The sequence below is a fragment of the Gymnodraco acuticeps genome, unplaced genomic scaffold (genome assembly GCF_902827175.1).
Source record: "Gymnodraco acuticeps unplaced genomic scaffold, fGymAcu1.1, whole genome shotgun sequence".
Taxonomy (NCBI): Eukaryota; Metazoa; Chordata; class Actinopteri; order Perciformes; family Bathydraconidae; genus Gymnodraco; species Gymnodraco acuticeps.
The window spans coordinates 3,174,601-3,195,272 of NW_022992160.1; the positions used below are offsets into that span (position 1 = coordinate 3,174,601).

The 20,672-nt window shown below is 42.4% G+C and overlaps 1 protein-coding gene across 9 annotated transcripts in view; it reads right to left on the bottom strand.

Annotated features, from left to right (window-relative positions):
• The window catches only part of cenpe (centromere protein E), an 83,041-nt gene that overhangs the window by 30,618 nt on the left and 31,751 nt on the right, over window positions 1-20,672 (bottom strand). For 5 of the 9 annotated variants that reach the window (XM_034204573.1, XM_034204572.1, XM_034204570.1 and 2 more), the window contains exons 23-38: window positions 20,512-20,657; window positions 16,708-16,887; window positions 14,577-14,693; window positions 14,311-14,490; window positions 12,359-12,508; window positions 11,763-11,915; window positions 7,881-8,096; window positions 7,684-7,770; window positions 7,441-7,530; window positions 7,182-7,298; window positions 5,601-5,717; window positions 5,291-5,509; window positions 1,540-1,620; window positions 1,367-1,450; window positions 697-849; window positions 353-586 (exon numbers count right to left, since the gene is read on the bottom strand). In XM_034204573.1, coding sequence (XP_034060464.1) covers window positions 353-586; window positions 697-849; window positions 1,367-1,450; window positions 1,540-1,620; window positions 5,291-5,509; window positions 5,601-5,717; window positions 7,182-7,298; window positions 7,441-7,530; window positions 7,684-7,770; window positions 7,881-8,096; window positions 11,763-11,915; window positions 12,359-12,508; window positions 14,311-14,490; window positions 14,577-14,693; window positions 16,708-16,887; window positions 20,512-20,657 — 2,324 coding nt within the window. The remainder of the gene's footprint in view (window positions 1-352; window positions 587-696; window positions 850-1,366; window positions 1,451-1,539; window positions 1,621-5,290; window positions 5,510-5,600; window positions 5,718-7,181; window positions 7,299-7,440; window positions 7,531-7,683; window positions 7,771-7,880; window positions 8,097-11,762; window positions 11,916-12,358; window positions 12,509-14,310; window positions 14,491-14,576; window positions 14,694-16,707; window positions 16,888-20,511; window positions 20,658-20,672) is intronic. The other 4 variants (XM_034204577.1, XM_034204569.1, XM_034204576.1 and 1 more) reach the window with 4 other exon arrangements.

The window sequence follows — 20,672 nt, forward strand, 5'->3', positions numbered from 1 at the left end:
ACGAAGGTGTTGCGCTGGGCTATATCATGCAATCGAAAGTGAAACTTAAGCTCGCTCGCGGAGATATCCCGCGAGAGTGTGGAGAACTTAAATAAATACATTTATTTCAAATATGGAATATTTTCAAAATTCCCCAGCTTAACTTCCCATGGAAATGTACCGGAAACTTTCTGAAAATGTACCGGAAATGTTCCCACCCTTTGCAACCCTAGTTCTTCTCAGTTATCTTTTATTTTATGGGGTCATAAAACTGTGTGAACGCCATGCTGGGTGACAGCATACCCAGCTACTAATATATCTGATGAAAACAGACATGGGGGATGGAAACAGGGCAGAGCAACTGGTCACAAACCTCAGTGTTTACCATCACCATCCTGTCCTCCAGCTGGTCTCTGAGCTGCTGCTTCTCCTGCCTCAGCCCCTCCAGGGTCTCCTGCAGCTGGTGTCTGTCCTCACTGAGAGACGTCACTCTGCTCTGCAGCTTCTCCATCTCCTCTGTGGAGCTCTGACCGCTGGTCTCCTTCTCAGAGAGCAGAGCGTCTCTCTCTGCTCGCAAGCTCACAGGCTCCTCAGACAGCGTCTGAATCTGTCCGGAAAGAGATACGACTTTATTGTTATTTCAAATATTGAAAGTGTCCCAGAAAATCTGAGTTCAGGTGGTTATGATTGATTTGATTCAAAAGAGTGTAGTCCTGCCTGATTGTGCAGCTCCTGCAGCTGGAGGGTAATCTCTGCATCACTCGCTCTGCTCTCCAGCTCTGCCTTCTGACTCTTCAGTGCGCTGATCTCATCTTGGAGAACTCCCACCTTCTCCTGAGACACCCTCAGCTCTTCCTGGTTCTCCATCATCTGAAAGAGATTACCACCATGAGTGTCAAGTTAAGATATTTTCTATACAAAGTCATCTAAATTGAGTGATTAATAACGGTCTACATTCTTTCTTTGACAGCCAAGGACGTTTTAAGCTGTTTTATCACTTGATTATCAATCAAACGGAAGAAAGAACATTAGCAAATATTTTGATATCCTTTTTTATTTAAAACAATTAGACAAAATGAAAATAATCTGCAGATTGATAATGAAACGCATCATAAATTGCAGCCCTTCTCCTTAGATTTATTTTTCAATTGACTAGTTATGCTGCTTCAATTACAAGGTATTGAGAAATGTGCATGCCGAGGACCAGGGCAGCTACTATCTTACACAGAACAGTTCTTCCAACTTTGTGCCAACAGCTTGTTTGGTTATTACTTGAGTGGGCTGCACAGAGTTCGGACCTGAAGCCCATGATTTTGGATTTTGATGTTCAAGTATATTATCAGTATATAACATTCAATTCTTCTTCTCAGATTCGAAAATAACTCACCAGTTCTATGTTTTCTTGAAGGTCAAACTTCAACTGGCTCCCTTCCTCCTTGGTTTTCTCCAGATGCTCTTCCAGCTGTTGGATCTGAAGCACATTGCAGGAAAACTTACTAAACGTTTCTGTTAAATGTAAGCGTGTGTGAGAATGACAATAAGTGAGTGACAAAATCTGACCTGCAGAAGTTGTTGAGCCTCCTGCTCTTCTTTCAGCGACTGAGGCTCAGAGCTGAGCTGCTGCTGTAAATCACACTGCATCTGAACAACAGAGAAAACACGAGAGGAACGGGACACGAGTTTGTACTGGAGGTTATGACTTCCTGGTGGTTTATAATTATCTTCCCTGGATTACGGAAATGTCTCCCATATATTTAGCTTGAGTTTAAAAAGGGAATTGTGGATACATGTTTATTCAAAACAGCTCATAATTATTAATTTTAGATTTCAGGAGAATGTGAGAATTATTGATGAATTGACATTCAAGTAATCTTCAGCACTCTTTGAAACTACTTAACATTTGGCATTAGGCGCATTCACACCGCAGTACTTTTCCCACAAAGGTTCATCAGAACTTAGTTCATGAGAACTCTTTAGTTCTCATGAACTAAGTACAGATCGCGTTCACACCGGAATAAGTCCCTGGGGGAGGATTAGGCAAATGAAGCCGCTGACGTCACTTCTTCTGCTTTGGGTTTACTGGCAGGCCGCAAACCACTTCACGGCGTATACTGCCGCCCAAAGTCCCCGTAGTTAGGGACTGGCTTCTACTGAAGCCTTCAGAGTAAATCGCCAGAACGCCGACACCTCATCTCCATCGCTCCCATGTTTTCTTTTGTGTTGTGATAAATTAGTCCCTCTGCGTTTGTGCGCTGGGCGAATGCTAATGCTAATAATGCTAATGCGAGGAAAATAAAATGGCGGCTTCACAAAACCTTTTTTGGAGTTTTACGGGGCGTGGTTTGCAATCCGCCCAGCCAATCAGACATAGGAACCTTTTTCTACCACGAAAGTCCCTGCTCTCTAGCAGGGACGGAAAAGGGGGTAAAAAGGTTCTCATGAACTAATTTTAGTTCCGGCTCTTTTTGGTGTGAAAGCGACATTTCGGAACTATATTGGAACTAAAATAGGAAAAGTACTGCGCTGTGAACGCGGCTATTAATGCTCTGGTTGAGGATTGATCTGCAAATCTAGTCGAGCTAATTGTTCAACATTATTTTTTGGACTGTAAACTGGAGAAATGTAAGATGAATTAAACAAGTTGAAATACTGTTGATTGCTGTCGTAAAAAATACAATGGCATTCACTTTGATATTTAGCGGCATGAGTAGGCATTTTACTACTTTTGGTTCCCTCGTCTGACAGTCTATGTTTTTTATGGTCTGTGGTTACCATAAGTTTAAAAGATTTCTACGATGAATATCCAAAGCTTCTTTGAGACATAAAAACAGCGATGCTTGTCCTAAATGTTCCTACATTTATTTTTAGGTCACTTTCTTTTTGCCATGGTTTTTTATATTGCATGCCTTTTTTATCTGCTATGCCACTTTTGCTGTAACACTATACATTTCCACGCTGTGGGATTAATAAAGGAATTCTGAAGTGTCCAAATGAGACTAATAAACGTCAGCACCAAACATAAGCCGCCTTTAGCTTAGCGGTCGGTGTTGATGTAAAGCAGGGCTGGGGAGCCGCTTACACACCAAGTACTTTGCCGTACTTAGTTCCCAGCACTTAGTACCCCCATGGAACTAAAGAGCAGATCGCGTTCACACCGGAATAAGTTCCCTGAGGGAAGATTACGCAAATGAAGCCGCTGACATCACTTCTTCTTCTTCTGCTGCTGCGTCTCATTTGGGTTTACCGGCAGGCCGCAAACAACTTCACGGCGTATACTACCACCCGAAGTCCCCGGCCGGAGGTCCCCGGAGTTGGGGACTGGCTTCAGTAGAAGCCTTCCGAGTAAATCGCCAGAACCTCCTCATCACTCAGAGGCAATTAAGTTCTGAACCCATGCTTTGAAAAACGCTACTTTACTTGCATGTTATCTAATCGTCTGTTCCGCGGTGCCGTAGACACGTTTTGTTTTTGTTGCAATTATATGCCTTTGTGGTATGTTTGATTGCAACATTCAAACCAATGGAAAATAGCTAACCAGTTAACACAATAACCAGTTAAACAGGAACACAGGTTATTATTTTATTTCGTCATATTTATCCCCCTACAACTTGAAGGCCGGGCCGCGAAAATATTTTCTAACATTAAACCAGTCCGGTGCACAAAAAAGGTTGGGGACCGCTGGTCTATATGATCATATGACGGATGAACAGATCGCCACTGGGCTTACAACTAAAGACACGCGTACAGCTCCTTATGCGTACTGCAATTTTTGAAGTGCCGGAGCGGCGTTCCGGGGCTCTCCGTCAGCACTACACCACATGATGACACGCTACGCTCGTGTTGTGTTCAAGGAACCTGTCCTTGGCCAGGAAAAATAGGAGCTCGCTTGTTTAATTATTTTGCGGTCTAGATTTTCTTTAATCTCTTTATTTTGTGGTCTAGATTTCTTTAATCTCTTTATTTCTTCGTGTGTTTATAAATCACCTCCAGGGCCGTATCAAATGGTCTTGCGGACCGTATACGGCTTGGAGGCCGGAGGTTCCCCACCCCTGATGTAATGAAATGCAACAGTATTGTAGTTTATAGCCCAACGTTAGCTTTTTACTTCGGGAGAGTACAAAATAATCCGGGGGCCCAGCAGCAATTTTCCCCAAGAAACTGGGCCTGATTATAGTGGGACTGGTCAGTATATACAATAATCTCAAACTATAGTACTCAGTGTTTACTAGGGGTGCACCGAATGGGAAATTCTTGGCCGAAACCGATACCGAAAATAGGAAACAGTTGGCCGAAAACCGAATGCCGAAAATGATTAATAGAAATATATATATATATATATATATAATGTATACATTTTTTACCAATGTTGTTCAGCTACCTGATTATGGAAATAGACATGATTATGGCAAAACTTAACTTAAATAATAATCACTATTATGGGTCCATAAAACATTTATTCAGCACTTTTGAATGCATACAGTACATTTATATATGTCATGTATTATTGCTAAAAAACATTATATCGCAGTCTTAGTGTCGCCAACTCGTTTCTAATATGCAAAGACAGCAAATGCGTCTATGATGTATTTTCGATCAGACGAGATCTCTCTCCCCCGTCTGTGTGCGAGGGGGCGGGGCAGTTTACACACACGCAGCTGCTACATGCAGCGGAGCACACTGCGGAGATGGCGGAGAGAACGCGCTTCGAGGTGTGGTTAAACTTTACCTGTCTCGATGTGGAGAATACTTGTTACCATAAGTGCAATAAGAGTTTAGCATGTAAGCACGAGCAATTTGTCTAAACATTTAGCAAAAGTGCACCGCATGCAGACGGAGGAATGCACCGGGTTCGACCGTCTTTCTAGCAGCTCTGTAGCCCCATCCACGAGTAACGTTTCCACGTCAGGTGTTATGTATGCTAGCAGCAACACACGGAGTTAACTACATGATACAAACATGGGTTAATGATTAGAGGTAACTGAGTTATTTAGTTTGTTAAAATTTCAGCTATTCTGTTTACAGTCTGTCATCAGATTATTTAATACGATTTGTTAAAGGCTCAGGGCAATCTCGATGACAAAGGTCAATGTTCCCCCCCCCCCCCCCCCCCCCCCGTGAGCCAGCCGCGAGCATGGTCGCCGCGTCTTTATTACGTCATCACAACAACACGTTAGGTTACCAACGTAAACCTGTTCTGACATTCGGTGATATTTTTTCGGTGCTAAAACCCTTTCGGCCGAAAGGGCCTTTTTAACCATTTTCGGCCGATAATTTTCGGTGGCCGAATATTCGGTGCATCCCTAGTGTTTACCATCACCATCCTGTCCTCCAGCTGGTCTCTGAGCTGCTGCTTCTCCTGCCTCAGCCCCTCCAGGGTCTCCTGCAGCTGGTGTCTGTCTTCACTGAGAGACGTCACTCTGCTCTGCAGCTTCTCCATCTCCTCTGTGGAGCTCTGACCGCTGCTCTCCTTCACAAACGGCGCATCTCTTTCTGCACGGACACCCTCAAGCTGCTCCTTCAGATACTTGATCTGTTTGACATGGGGTGATTTCAAACTTCTTATCAGAACATGTACAATAGAGGATCAGTTTGACATGTTCTTTTTTTAAATGTCATCTCACCTGTTGATCCAACTCAGATTCCTTCTGCTCACAGAGCTTCAGGTGCTCAGAGCTATGCTGCTTCTGCTCTTGGAGCTCCTCTTGAAGAGAATGAAGACCGCGCAGAGTTTCTTCAACCTGAACATAAGAGAACAGTTTATATATAAATTAGGGCTGTCAGTCGATTAAAATATTGAATCGCATGATTGTCCATAGTTAATCGCACATTTTCTGTTCTAAATGTAGCTTAGATGAATATTTTTCAAGTTTTTAATACTGTTATCAACATATGAGTGGACAAATATGTTTTATGCAAATGTTTATTATCATTTGAACAATGACAAATATTCTCATGAATATTAAACACAACAACCTCTGAACATTACAAATATTCGCCTCAATTCAACCTGGATCCTCTCATACAATAATACAATACAAAGTGTGACTTTTCGTACAATGTCCCACTGTCTGGCTACCTGCATAAAGTCAAGTGCTCAGCGCAGTTGTCGGCGAAATGTCGCTCCTCTGTTTTCATTGAAACAGCTCCTTATATCCGTTAGTGCAGCTAGCTAGCACCAGATGCTAACAACAACAATACATGTAAGGTGTGCCCGTTCTCTCTCTCGCGCCACACATACACACACCCTCCCGGTCCTCCCGATGGCCAGTCGGTGAGCGTGGAAGTGTGGTCTGCGGCAGGAGCGGGGCTGTCAGCATCAGATTGTAGAATGTATTTTAAACTCAATGCGCTCTGAAACTACGGGGCGGCCGAGGACAAAAAATACACATGCGTTAATCGCGTTAAAATAATTAGTGGCGTTACATTTTTTTTTGCGTTAACTTGACAGCCCTAATATAAAACATACTTCTGAAAAGGGAAACTAAACATATAGTTTAAAGGGGACCTATCATGCAAAATGCACTTTGTGATGTCTTTTATACATAAATATGTGTCCCCAGTGCGTCGGGGTACTCACGCAGCGTCAGAAAATAAAACCCTCTCTTTTCCTCCGTGCCCAAATCTTTTAAAAACGGGCGAACAACGAGCTGATACAGATTCCATCCGAACTGACGTCAAATCGGCAGCGGACCCACAGAAAGTTGCTATCAGAAACAATGCCTGACGTGTTTTGGACGTCTTTGTTTACATTAGCAAGCCTCGCTAACACTCAGAGCTAACCTGTACTGGAGAGTACATGTGTTTAAAAAGCAGGAAATAAAAAAAGAACTCACCTTGTGATAAACCCGCAAGAGAAAAAGTATTTGAGCTCCGTACTGTTTCAGAAATAATCCTTGATGTGGTTTAAAAAGGATGGCGTTTTATCACAACCGAATTTAACTTTATCTCCGGTAGAATTCTGATCAGGCATTAGCTCCGCCTCCTCTTATTTATTCTTTTCAAGCTAAGGACCCAAAATCCACGTTTCCCTAACAGGGCTTCAAAAGAGGGGTTTGAGCAGTATGAGGCATGGCTACAATGGGTGATCTGTTTGGTATTTTGAAAAAAAAACTTCACAGACATGTTTTGTATAGGTCTGGCCTTATTTTTCAAATATAGCATGATAGGTCCACTTTAAGTGAAAAATGTTGAAAGCAACAAACCTGTTGTTGTAGCTGAGCTTGCTGCTCGAGGCTTAGTGTTTCCAGGTCGATGTTTCTCTGATTGTGCTCTTCAAGTTGTTGTTCAAGTGATTGTAGAAGGCTCTCAGTCTCTGTAGCCTAAAAACAGGAAAATAAATAACAATCACATATTTCCAAATCATCCATAGAATAGGAAAATGTATAAAAATGTGAGCAAACGCTCTGTAACACACAAACACTTAAACCACAAAGTGTCAGATCTCAGACACGGACCACTCACCTTCACCTTTTCCATATTACGCTGCAGGTCGACTTCGAGCAGGCTCTTCTGCTCACTGACAGTCTGTAAAGTATCCTGCAGTTGCTTTATCTGAGGAGGGAAATTGGCACATTCAGTATTTTGAATATTGAAACAGGGATTTTAAAATGGAAAATGGCGTTTATTAATATTATTTCTTATTATAAAAAAACACCATGAAGAGACCTAAGCCAACATCAGAAGACTTCAGTATTATTCTTTTACCTCTTTCTGAAGGTTGGTTACTTCCTCAACATGCAGTTCTGAGGTCAGTATTTCTGGCTGGTTAAACTCACATTGGGCTTGGGCAACCTGCACAAAAAAAAAAAACGTTAGTTTCTTTTCCCCCCTTTCTAAAAAGATATCAAATAATCAGTCATAAACCAATACTTCTTTCTTTAGAAGAACCAATTTTAACTAACCACCTCCATCCTGTCCTCCAGCTGGTCTCTGAGCTGCTGCTTCTCCTGCCTCAGTCCCTCCAGGATCTCCTGCAGCTGGTCTCTCTCCTCACTGAGAGACGTCACGCTGCACTGCAGCGTCTCCATCTCCTCACTGTGAGTGTCGGGCGTCCTCTCAGACAGCAGAGCGTCTCTCTCTACTCGCACACTCTCAAGCTCCTCAGACAGTGTCTGAATCTGTCAAGTTAAAATAGTCCTAATTGTTATTTCAAATAAACAGTGATGTGAAAACAAAGAAAATCATCATTCAGTTCAGATGGTTATCAATCCTTATTTCACGGTCTAGTTGAATACTCGATTCAGATTGGTTAATTCGGACATTATAGAGGTTATTAAGACTCAACTCCTAAGCATTACATTACCATTGCTAAGGAGGATCAAGGGAGAGAAGGAAAGAGGTTCAAAGTCAGAGAAATAAACAGAAGAAGACAGACAGTAAACACTAACAGGAACACGGTAATGGCTCTGGCAGTGTTTCAGGACTGTGTACAGACTTGGACAGTTACGGAAAACCTCGAGCAGTACTGCTGTTCATTTGAAATGAGGTTGTTGTTGCTGCAGTTTCAGCTGTTGGTGTGCCGTGGAACAGCAGTGTGAGAAAAAGTTTTTAGAGAGTACTTGTCCATGGACAAGTGAGTTTGGCAATTTACTACCGAATACATTTTTCACTTGTCCAGAATGGACAAAAATTGGGGCCACTGGAATCTTCTTCTTCGCCATCATATTTTACATTTTCCCACGGTTTTTACGACACCGCTAACGTAAGTGAGCGGTAAGATTTTACTGCATCACACATAGGGTTGGGTATCGTTTGGATTTTAACGATTCCGGTTATTTTTGGTTCTCGATTCCGGTTCTTTGAGAGGGTAAAAATAAGTCCCATGACAAACTGGGAGACAAATATATTTATGAAAACATTAAGTCAAATCTGTATTCATATTTACAAATCACTTCATACTGTTGAATTTCTTATTATTGAATAAAATTATATAAAAATAATCTCTGCATTGTTTAGTTAGTTCTAAGTGGTGCAGCTTGAGAATGTACAATTGGCCCAGTCTCCTCTGATGTTACACTGCAACCTGCCTGTGAGACAGAGTCCAACCACACATGTCCAACACATAGGCCTAATAATAATAAATTATATTTATAGCCTATAGGCCTAGCGCTTTTCTACAACTCAAAGACGCTTGCACGCTTACACATGTCCTGCAATACACATGCTGCAGCTGCCCAGCTGCTCAATGTTTGTAAAAGTAAATAAATAGTATTTTCATTTCAATAATGTACTTTCTATACCCTGCTTCATAAACAATACTGACATCCCTGTGCTCCTCCGAGTCTGGGGGTCCGGGGATGTGAGGACAGCGCGAGGACACAGACAGGGAGGCTGCTTCACTTCATAAAGGAAATGGCGGTCGATATTAACAACACAGGAGCTAAAACGCTTAATAACCTTCATTACGTGTTAGAGAAAGAACATAAGAAAGTTTGACAAAGATGAGGCTGTTAAACGGGCAGCGGATCTGCTGTGTGTAGAAAGAGAGAGAGACGCTGAGCTGCATCGTGCAGCGATCAGCTGATACGGAGCATAGAGAGAGAGCTGCGGTCCGCGGGGCTTTGGCCTCGCCTCCTCACAACTCTTATTAATCCCGGTACCGGACAATTGTTATTTGTTCCTACTCGGAACCGAGTTTGAACCCTGCCACTGTGCTACACTTCCCGCCCCGCCTACAGTACAGAAAGCTGCGAGATGCATTTCCTGAATCGACAAGCAGAACCGAAACATTTCTAAACGAACAATGGCGGACACGGACAATTTGCAAGCGAGTTCTGCCTTTTGTAATCTGAATTTATCTATAATTTGTCAATAAATGAGGGCGAAAAACGGCACTTGTCCGCCGGACAAGTCAATTGAAAGATCTACTTGTCCGATATTGTAAATAACACGTCCCGGACGGTGGGACGTGTGCTTTTTCGCACACTGAACAGAGGGTTTTTTTGTTCTTACCGGAAGCAATAAGATCATTTTCAAGTCAATACAATTATTTTAAAGATCTCCTATCATGCTATTTCTAGGCATATATTATGGGTATCAGATATATAAATAACAAAGTGTTTTCCTCAAAATACCAAACAGATCATACATTTTAGACATCCCTCATATCCCTCTATTTCAGCCCTGTTAGAGAATGGCTGATTCTTTTGTGGCGACGTTTCTGATAGGGCCACGGGGACAGGGTGTAAAGCCCGCCCACATTTCCGATATTACGTTATATCAGGCAAATCTGGATCAGCTCCGTTATACCCCCGTTTTTAGAGATGTGGGTATGGAGGAAAAGAGAGAGGGTTTATTTTCGGACACTTTGTGAGTTCCGTTACACACCGGGACTAGGGATGGTATGGAGAACCGGTACCAAGTCAATACAGGTACCTGGTTGGACGGTATCGGTATACCGTTAAGCCGATGGACAAACGGTGCTGCTATCAGTATATGTGTTACGTCTACTTCCTTAGCTTAACTTTAAACCATTCTGGTTGGTTGGGAACCCTCATCCCGTGTGATGTATCCGGTTTGAGACCCCTCTGATTGGCCACTGTAAATGCCACTCGTCATCTCTCTCAACAGCGCTCTTATTATTGTTGTGAGACTCCCGCAGGCATGGCGGACAGAGCGAAGCGATCGAAGGTCTGGGTGCACTTTAAAAAATGTAGTGGCGACAGTGCAAGGTGCAATCTATGTACTCAATTAGTTGCTTGTAAAGGGGGTAACACAAGCAACTTAATGAAGCATTTGCAAACGAGACACTCATTGAATCTAAAACGGTGCAGCGTATTTGACAGCCTAAACCAGGGGTCGGCAACCCCTGGCACGCATGCCAATGGAGGCACGCGGCACCGTAACCAGTGTGCAAAATATTACAATTTTATTTTCGGATCCTGAACGAGACCGCCGCCAGAGTGCGTCCCCCCCGTTACCTGCAGAAGGAAGCCATGCACGCAGCGCAGCCCCGCTCTCTTTAACTCCAGGTGACTTTCTGCCGCTTTCCTCCGTGGTGCTGATCATTTCACCACGGAGGAAAGCACTTCACTAATTGCAGTACCCATAAGGAGCCGTACACATGCCGCAGTTTTTGCGATCTGCTCATCCCTCATAGAAATAATATGCTACAAAGAAGCGGACTGGCCATCTGTGTGTTGAACTTTCCTGTCGGCTCCCAGACCGTAGTCGAGGAAACAGGGGGGTGACTCTCTGTCGTCTCCCAGGGCAGAAGCAACAAGCTTCAGGTTCAATAACCCACTTTAGCTTAAATGACTGGAGAGAGGCGAGCTCTTCTTGGGAGGCCGTTGCATTTATTTAGCTGTTCTTCCGTTTCACAAAATACATCACAGACCTCTGTTTTTCTGCTTCCTCGTTTCACTTCCAGAAACATACACAAGCTCGCTCTACACGCCACACCCCTCTCTCTTAAAGGGACAGCGATCTCATCTCACTCTGCATGACCCTAATATCATAACATGTGTGTTCTGGAGAATCACAGAACGGACAATCGTCCTTATTATTATGCAAACAATTGGCTTGGTGTGTAAGGACCTTTAAAGACATCAAAAAGTGCATTTTGCATGATAGGACACAAGTTGTTTGTTTCTTTAGTATGTGGGCGTGTAATACGTGGGATAATGAGCAGTGAGGCGGTCATTATTGGATTTAGGTTGATCATGGAGCCCTACGTGAAGCGGTTGGGTGTTCTTATTCCAATAATGACCGCCTAACTGCACATTATGCCTCACTTAAGATTGTGTCTAAATTCACTAGATTGATTCAAAAGAGTGTAGTCCTGCCTGATTGTGCAGCTCCTGCAGCTGGAGGGTAATCTCTGCATCACTCGCTCTGCTCTCCAGCTCTGCCATCTGACTCTTCAGTGCGCTGATCTCATCTTGGAGAACTCCCACCTTCTCCTGAGACACCCTCAGCTCTTCCTGGTTCTCCATCATCTGAAAGAGATTACCACCACGAGTGTTCAAGTGAAGATCTATTTTGTACAAAGTTACTTACAGCTTGCCATTTCTTGTACCACTTGTTCCTGAAGAGGTGATAATTAGTAAATATAAAGTCCAGTTTTACTAAATGTAACATGATTTTCTGATGTCCATCAAAGCCTTGTAGTAAACCTGAGGTAACTCCTCTGTTGAGAGACTAGTAAAAACATGCTTTAAGATGACAACAAAGGTGGGGTTAAAGGAGTTTGTAGAACAAACATGATTCTGATGAAGTAAGGATCAAATTAAGAATCATATTGGTGTCAGTAATAGTATGTTTAGATTTTACAATGAATACTTTAAAGCTGAAGTAAGCACAGAGTTGTTATCAGAGTATCCTACAAAATGTCATTTAATTAAAAAAAAAGAGTATTCCAGAAGCATTAAGGAAGTCTTACAAGTGTTTGCAGCTCCTCTGTCTGTGCACTGGTCTCGTTGGGAGGAGCTTCCTGTTGGGATGTCTGTGCATTCTCCAGCCGTTTGATCGTCTCCCTCTGTTGGCGGTTCTTCTCCAGGGCTGTCCTCAGCTCCTCCTGATTCTCAATCGTCTGTTTGGGAAAAAAATAATTTATGTTTGGGCTACACCAGCGTTTCTCAAAGAGTGGGGCGCAGAGATGTGATAGGTGGGTCGCGAATGGACGGGAGATTTTTTTTAAAAAAATACTTTTTTTGGACCTCAGGCCAGAATCGAACCTAGGTCCTTGCGGGCGGTAGTGGACTGTTACAGGCGGAGACTCGCAACGGCGGTGGACTTTCACAAGATTTAAAGATCTCCCATCATGTTATTTCTAGGCATAGATTATATCAGATATATAAAAAACATATTCTAAAGATGTTCGGATTATTGAAAAGTATACAGCTCCCTTTCATCTGAGTGTTGAGAGCTGTATCCATAAATTCATGTTGTGCTCAAAGTGCACCAGATTGATGCTTTTAACTTCAACATGAAAAAACAAATCTTCCCGGGGGTGTATGCCCCCGGACCCCCCTAGAGGAGGTGAGGGCCACCCCCAAATAAAGCAGGTGAAAATAATTAAATTGAATACATGTTCTTTTAGTAAACACTGAGAACGGGTCCCACAGACCCAAACAGCACACAAAGGTTAAAGGTAAGCATATAACAATGTTAAAATGTGCTAAATATATATACACTGCAAAAAACAAAAAAAAGGGGAGTAAAAGTAGCTCACGACTTGTTTTATTTTGTGAAAGTAGCTCTCATCCTAAAAAAGGTTGGAGACCCCTGTTATAGAACGATACATGTGACCATTTTAAGCTTGGCCTACCATTTGATTGGAGCGATGAGGAACAGGTGGGGCTTGAACCACCTGTTCAAAGTGGAGAATGACAGAACAAGTTTGAGAACCACTGGGCTACACCATTTTACAAAAAGAAAGTCTCAACACAGCTGAGAGAATAAATGTATTTTAAAATCTGGACTGAAATTATTATTATATATCTTTATGCATAAAAAATACAACAATCTGTGCAGGTTTTAAGATCATCTGGAAGCAGATTGCAATCTTTGATGACAGTAAAAGAGAAACAGATTGTGCAAAGGCAGTGCGCCTCAGTGGGGGGGTTGAATCTGCATTCAGGGCAGATCATGAGGTTCTACCCATTTGTTCAGAGCGGAGCTGGAAAAAGCTTCTCAAAAGTGGTGTGGAGATATTGTATATGCTCTTAAATACCAATCGGATTTTTGAGAACAGAAAGAGAATTTCAAAGATGAGGATATTGTATTTGGAAAATATATTGCAATGATGGTGTGTTAATTATTTCCTTATCATAAACTTAATGGACTTAAAGCAGCTGCGGCCCGTGGTCCGTTTTAAATGGTTAAATTATAATGGAATATGGCTCATGAAACTTGTGCTCGTCTTATCTTGTACTTCTGAAATATATATGTAAACATATATTGCACAGTATTCATGTGTGCCACATTTTCAATTAAATGTAGTCAATTCAAGTTAAGAAAATGTTCTAACAAATCTTAGTTGATAAAAAAAGGCCGATAACTTCGTTCTATAACAAGCTTGAAATACACCCTTCATATTTCCCCTTATAAGCAATCTGAGGCTCCTGTGTTAAGGAGTTATTGTAACAAAATAAATGAAACCCTATGGAGAGCTGTGATGTAGGCCGTTTGAGTATGAGTGGCCCCGCCTTTTGTATTTTTTTCTGTATTTTCAGACATCTACCAAAATCGGCTTGTGTGTAGGGGCCTTAAGGAACCCCTACTATATATTTCTAACATAAAACTTTAGGGTACTCAACATTTCCGGGTTCATAATAGGACTCTTGGAGATCGCAAACAGACTTATTATCAAACAGCAATGTAGTCACTCACCATGTCTACATTTTCCCGAAGGTCTCCCTGGAGCTGGTCTCTCTCTGCAGTGAGAGATGTGACTGCAGAGAGCAGCTTCTCCATCTCCTCTGCAGAACTCTGAGCAGCAGCACTCTGCTCAGACAGGAGAGTCTCTTTCTCAGCACGCACACTCTCAAGTTCCTGTGACAGACTCGGCATCTGTTGGGAAGATTTCAAACTGACAGTAAGAACACTGACAAAGAAGGACTGCTTTTGAAAGACTGCAGATCAGACACGTCACTCACATGTTCCCCTAAATCAGAATCCTTCTGCTCGTAGAGTTTCACCAGATCTGAGTGCTTGGTCCTCTGCTGCTGCATCTCGTCTTGAAGAGACTGTAGAATAATTTGTGTCTCAGCAGCCTACAAATAAGACACAATATTGTAAATAAACAAGGAATAATTTTGACCAAAGGAAACTTTTATAGCCAGGAAAATAAAGCTGGAGAAGTGGTGACTTAGAGCAAAGGCTGGCAACATGGAAGCTTAACTTACATTTATGAACAAATTGGCACAGAGAATATTTTAAACATATAAAAATATCTCATTTGTGTCACGGGCTTTTAAAAGGACGAGACTGTTAATTGGTCAACATTATAAATGAGAAAATTAACAAATCTATGTTGTTTTTCTAACAATATAGTCTAGTTGCAAGCACTGGACCCGCAAATGTGTACCCCAAAGTTTTATGTTAGAAATATATAGTACATGTCCACAGCACATAGAAACTGCCGAGTGCTTACTTGCATATGTTGGGAAATTCGCACAATTAGCAAATGTTGCGTTAATCAGCAACAATTAGCAATAAATCCTATGCAGACAATAGTTGATCAAAATGGCTCTCGCCGATCAGGACAGTTTTGGGGGTTATTGAGGATGCGGAATGCATATCTGACATTTTCAGAATCAAGAATGGCAGTTCTAACCAGAAAGGGGCTATATTTGCAATCTCGGTGGGCAGATTTTTACTACTTCGAATAGATTAGCAATCTGTCCAATCTAGAGTCCCCTAAAACTACAAAATCGACCCAAAATTCATAAAAATCAGCCCACCAGAAGCAACAACGTGGCCTCTTTCTGGTTAAAACTGCCATTTGGACCCTGAAAATGTCAGAAATGGATTAGACATCCTCAATAACCCCCAAAGCCAGTCCAAATAGCTCAAGCCATGATGGTAATTCATGATAATTAAGGCAACTTGTGGTAATTGTGCACATTTTCCAACATATACAAGTAAAGCCCCTGACACACCAAGCAAACACCAAAGAACACGTCCCGACGGAACACGACTGTTGTGTCGCCTCACGTCTCCTGCGTCTTGGCCAACACAACGCACTGGAACACACCGCAAAGACTTCAGCCGACGGCCAAGCAGCACGTACGAACTGCGCATGCTTGAGTGGCAATAACTCTCCTTACCAGCAGGCGGCGGTAGTGGGTATTCATCATTCAAAAGAGGCAACAACTGGAAGACAGACTGCGTGATATATACAAACTTCAGCTCTCTGAAGCACAAATAAACTATTTAAGCATTGTGGCTGGCAACCTTAAAGTACTGCTGCTACCACATTCCATGCATCAGTAATTATAATCCACGATTATATTAATATAAAACATCATAACACTGACAGGCAAATTATGTATCATCATGTACATCTGTATCCTCTGACTTTTATTGTAGTATAGCTAATTGTATCGTCATTCTAATGTGATATCTAATGGCTGTAGTTTGAAGGTACGAAATAAAGTTTTGTATTTTGCAGTAGCGGTAAAAAGTGGTTTATTATCAAATGTAGAACTGTACAATGTGAACAATCGACTAAAATACAATAAGATAGAAATAGGCCTACAATAAAAATAGCCACATCGTCCAGGGTCCTGTCCGTTAAATACTTGAAGAAGCTATTGTCCACCTCATGCAGGAAGTGTGGCAGCAAATTACGTGGCAACTGAGTTGGTCTTCGGTTTCTTCATTCTAGATCGCCATGATATAAAATAAATTATTGCGTCCAGTTGAGATGAAAATGAAAAATAATAGACGTCTGTGTGCCTTCTTCACTTCCGTTTCGCTTCTCATGCACTGATTCGCTAAGCTGAACAGCCAATCAGAGTGATTTATTTTGCAGACAGCTCAAGGCGTCGGCACGGCCGAAAAGACACGACGGTGCGGGACACACCAATCCGAGTAGGGCGACAGGACGCTCATCGACGGCCAGACATCTATCGACGGCCAAAATCGGCTTGTGTGTAGGGGTTAAGGGACCCCTACTATATATTTCTAACATAAAACTTTGGGGTACTCAACATTTCCGGGTTCATAATAGGACTCTTGGAGATCGCAAACAGACTATTATCAAACAGCAATGTAGTCACTCACCATGTCTACATTTTCCCGAAGGTCTCCCTGGAGCTGGTCTCTCTCTGCAGTGAGAGATGTGACTGCAGAGAGCAGCTTCTCCATCTCCTCTGCAGAACTCTGAGCAGCAGCACTCTGCTCAGACAGGAGAGTCTCTTTCTCAGCACGCACACTCTGCAGCTCTTCAGACAGCTCATCCAGCTAGAAGTTTCAGAAGGAAAAAAACTCAGTTGCAATGGGCTGGTGGAATTGTGTAACGTGAGCAACACAAAGTTTGCAGATCCCCAGGGCTTTCGCAAGCTCTGCGCCCAGCGAAAAAAAAGAAAAAAATGGACGAGGCTTGTTTTGTCATTTCTATCACTTTGAATGCAATCCAAAAACAAACTATTAACAGACGCAGACCATGGCTGTATAGAGCAACAGAGGAGGGATCCCTCTCCCAGGACGGACAGACGTGCAATAGATGCCGTGTGTAAATCCAAGAGATAATACTTTACAATAATACAATACAATTTAGGATAATAATAATTATCCTAAACTGCTGGGACATTTCGCCAATACCTTTTATATTTTCTACTCTTCACTTACTTGTCAGCATAGGTCGGCATTGATGTATAGAGCCGACAGAAGACCTTGTTTATATTGGCATCATATTGAGAGGTGCAGTGACGCGTCCTAAAACCAGGAAGTAAGCTGCTCCACATCTCTACCCTACTTTTATAATTTTCGAATCATAAATCTAATCGATAGATTATAAAAGGTTTTAGGACACGTCACTAGGGATGGGTATCGTTTGAAATGTATCGATTCCGATTTCGATTCCGGTTCTGCTCATCGATTCCGGTTCTTATCGATTCCCCGTTTCGATTCCAAAATTGTAAAATAAAGAGGTCAAACGTTTAGATAACAAAAATATATTTATTCTTAAAAGCTTTAACTGAAATTGTTACTAAAAAATATACATGCAATACAAATGTATTGCACAATAGCTGTGCTTTATTTTAACTGAGCTATGCCTGTGGCAAGCTATTAACAGGCATTACACTTTGCCTTTTCTTTTTTAGTGTAGTGGAGCCTCACTTCAGAGTGTTTACCGCGACCTATCTTTGGTGTTATGAAGTGACTGAGCTCGTGAAATGTCTACGGGAGGGCGGGGGGAGCATCACTGCGGGGCAACTGTGGACCTCTGTCGCCTGTCAGCGCAATTTATATGATGCCGTTTAAAAAAATGAAGGGCGGTGCCGGCCGTCAGCGTACCGAGCCGGCCGTCAACGGCCCGCTGACGACCGGCCGTTCTGTGATTCTCCAGGTCCGCCCTGTATTCCACCGGGTCACCGCAGCACCGCGGTGCAGACGGACCCGCTGGAATACAGGGTCTACCGCGTTTAGGAACCGTTAAGCAGAACCGAAATTGTGTATTTTGTATGGGTACCCGGTACCCGGCATTTTCTTATCGGTTCTCATCTGGAACCGAGTTTCGGTTCCCAACCCTACACGTCACTGCACCACGAGAAGCCAACTCCATCGATCAAGCTGGCTGAAACTTTCTCTCCCTCTTCTTCTCATGCTCCCTGTCACTCTCCTTTAACTCCTCCGGTGACTTTCTTTTATTTGAAGATTGTTTTTTGCCCGGCACTTGGCCGGTTACCGCTGGTATCAAAAACATTTTGGCGAATGGTTAGGTGGCGCGATAGTCTGTAGTGAAGGAGCGCGCTCTCGCTCACGGGAGCCTACTCGCGCTGCGCTCCTGTATTTCCACCCAACAAGGACAACCGACTCACGGAACGCTATGTTGTAGCGTTGATAAACGAAACAATTTAACTAAATTGCTAGTCAAAATACCAATACCACAGGACAATTGTTTTAAGGCAATATTTTTAGTGGCCCGAGCGGGCAAGTGGAAAGTACGTTATGCTGGCCCGGGGTGTCTAAATAGTGCGTCCGGGCCAGCGGGCCATTTATAATGTCGAGCCCTGGTTCCCGGAAGAAAAAAAATGGAAAAATAGAAATGTCCAACGAGGCGTTCTGGGGCAGCATAGACAGGTCTTTTCTGTGTTAGAGTTTTACTCGCTACAGGGAGTACTTTGAGGGTTTGTGACTCTGCAGACCGTTTACATGCAGAACAAGCTACATAACATACAAGGGGACGGGTAGTAACCTGAAAAGCATGACATGGGACCTTTAAAGGGATAGTGGAAATCCGCAAATTTTGGGTTTAACTTATGTATTTTTATTAAAAAGAAGCATATTAAACAATTTTTTTTAATTTCATCTGCCTAGTTTCATTTTATTTTCAATTTTACTGCGCCCTCTCAATGAAACGAAATACTTCGGGAATCGTCGGGAATCTTCGGGTGATGACGAGAGCTCAGGAAGACGGGCACAAACAATGGCGGACATTCAATAGCATTTGCATGTGAATAGCCGACCTTTATTATGGTGAATAGATGTGTTTTGTATGGCTGTAGTGCGACAGAAAAATTCTACGTGACACAACGACATTGGATTAACCTTGAGATGCGTTTTTATTCCGTTGAACACAACTTTTGATCACAAATCAAAAAAGGTAAGACGTAATTATTGTAATATTTTTGGAACCGGATGTTGTTTACTTTCTCTTTTCTGGCTGATAGCTCCAGGAATTCGAGGTCTTACAGTGATGACATTACATGTGTGGAATCTGTGGAGTCTCAGCTTTAAATCGTATATCTTGTTTGTGCAGTTAAGATAGTAATAAGGGCATTTCTACCGTGTGTTGTGTGTAAAAAAGCGTTAGCATTAGTTAGCATTGTTTCGCTCAATGCTAATTCAAAGGCTTGGTATTACTCTTGTGTTTTTTCTAGCTAACAATTGTTCTTATTGTCAGTTAGCGGAGTTTCTTACCTTTAAAAGGGTATGAAACATTAATAGTTTCATAAATGTTAAGAAGCCCTGAGACATGTGAGAGAAAAAAAACTGTGGGAGGGGTCCACTGGGGGGACCTTCGGCCTTAACTGGTTAACAATGATTAATATTTGTAAAGGCTACAGGTGATCTTAAGATGCGTGAGCTATGCTTAGGGACCTACCAGTCAAGATTATTTGTGCGTAGGGGTGCATCATCTGGCGCCTGGTCCTGGTCATCCTCGCCATTGCCCATGCCGTGAACCATCACCTCGGGCTCGGGCTCGAACAAATAAGGACGTAATGGTCCATCGTCTGGCTCAATATTGTCACCATCGTCGCTTACTGAACCGGATTCAGATTCAGTTCCTAAAACGACATTTTCGTAGGAAAGCCGAGAGGATGTTTCTGACTCGCTATCATCACTGGATACCTCGTACAATCCTTCTTCTTTGTCTGGTATATTTGCCCTTCCACGTTCATTCTGCATAGACGCCATGGTTTGTTATCGTATCGTCTTCCTGAGTTTTCGTCACTTCCGGTTAGGCTGAGAAACATTTCGTTTCTAAAAAACTTCGGGGAAGCTGCAATAAAGTGCTTCTAACATGCGTAATGCAATTATTATATTTTTTTTAATCAGGTGTGAATTTTTTGGTACGTAATTATGCTTGTATATAAGTTAAAACGAAACTATTCGAGGTTCCATTTCCACTATCCCTTTAAGTATTTATCATTTGAATTAAGTGATACTATTTTAATAGTCAGACTAAGACTTTGATAAACCCCTGTTCCGAACTTTGCCGAGTTACTATGAGTTTTTATTTATTAAATCAACCAAACATTTTTTTAATTTATAGATCCATGTATATCTTGGATTAAGCCACAGCGACACCCGACTGATTCTGATGTCCTACTGTCCATGGAGGATGAATGGAGGACTCACCTGCTTCATCAGACTGTCCAACTTCTCTGGAAGAGTCTGGAAAGAGGCCAGCTCAGCTTTGAGCGCTCCCTCTGCTTCCTGAGACACCGTCAGCTCTCTGCTCAGCTGGGCCACTCTCCTTTCAAGCTCCATGCTGTCTATCAGATCTAGCACAGAAAACA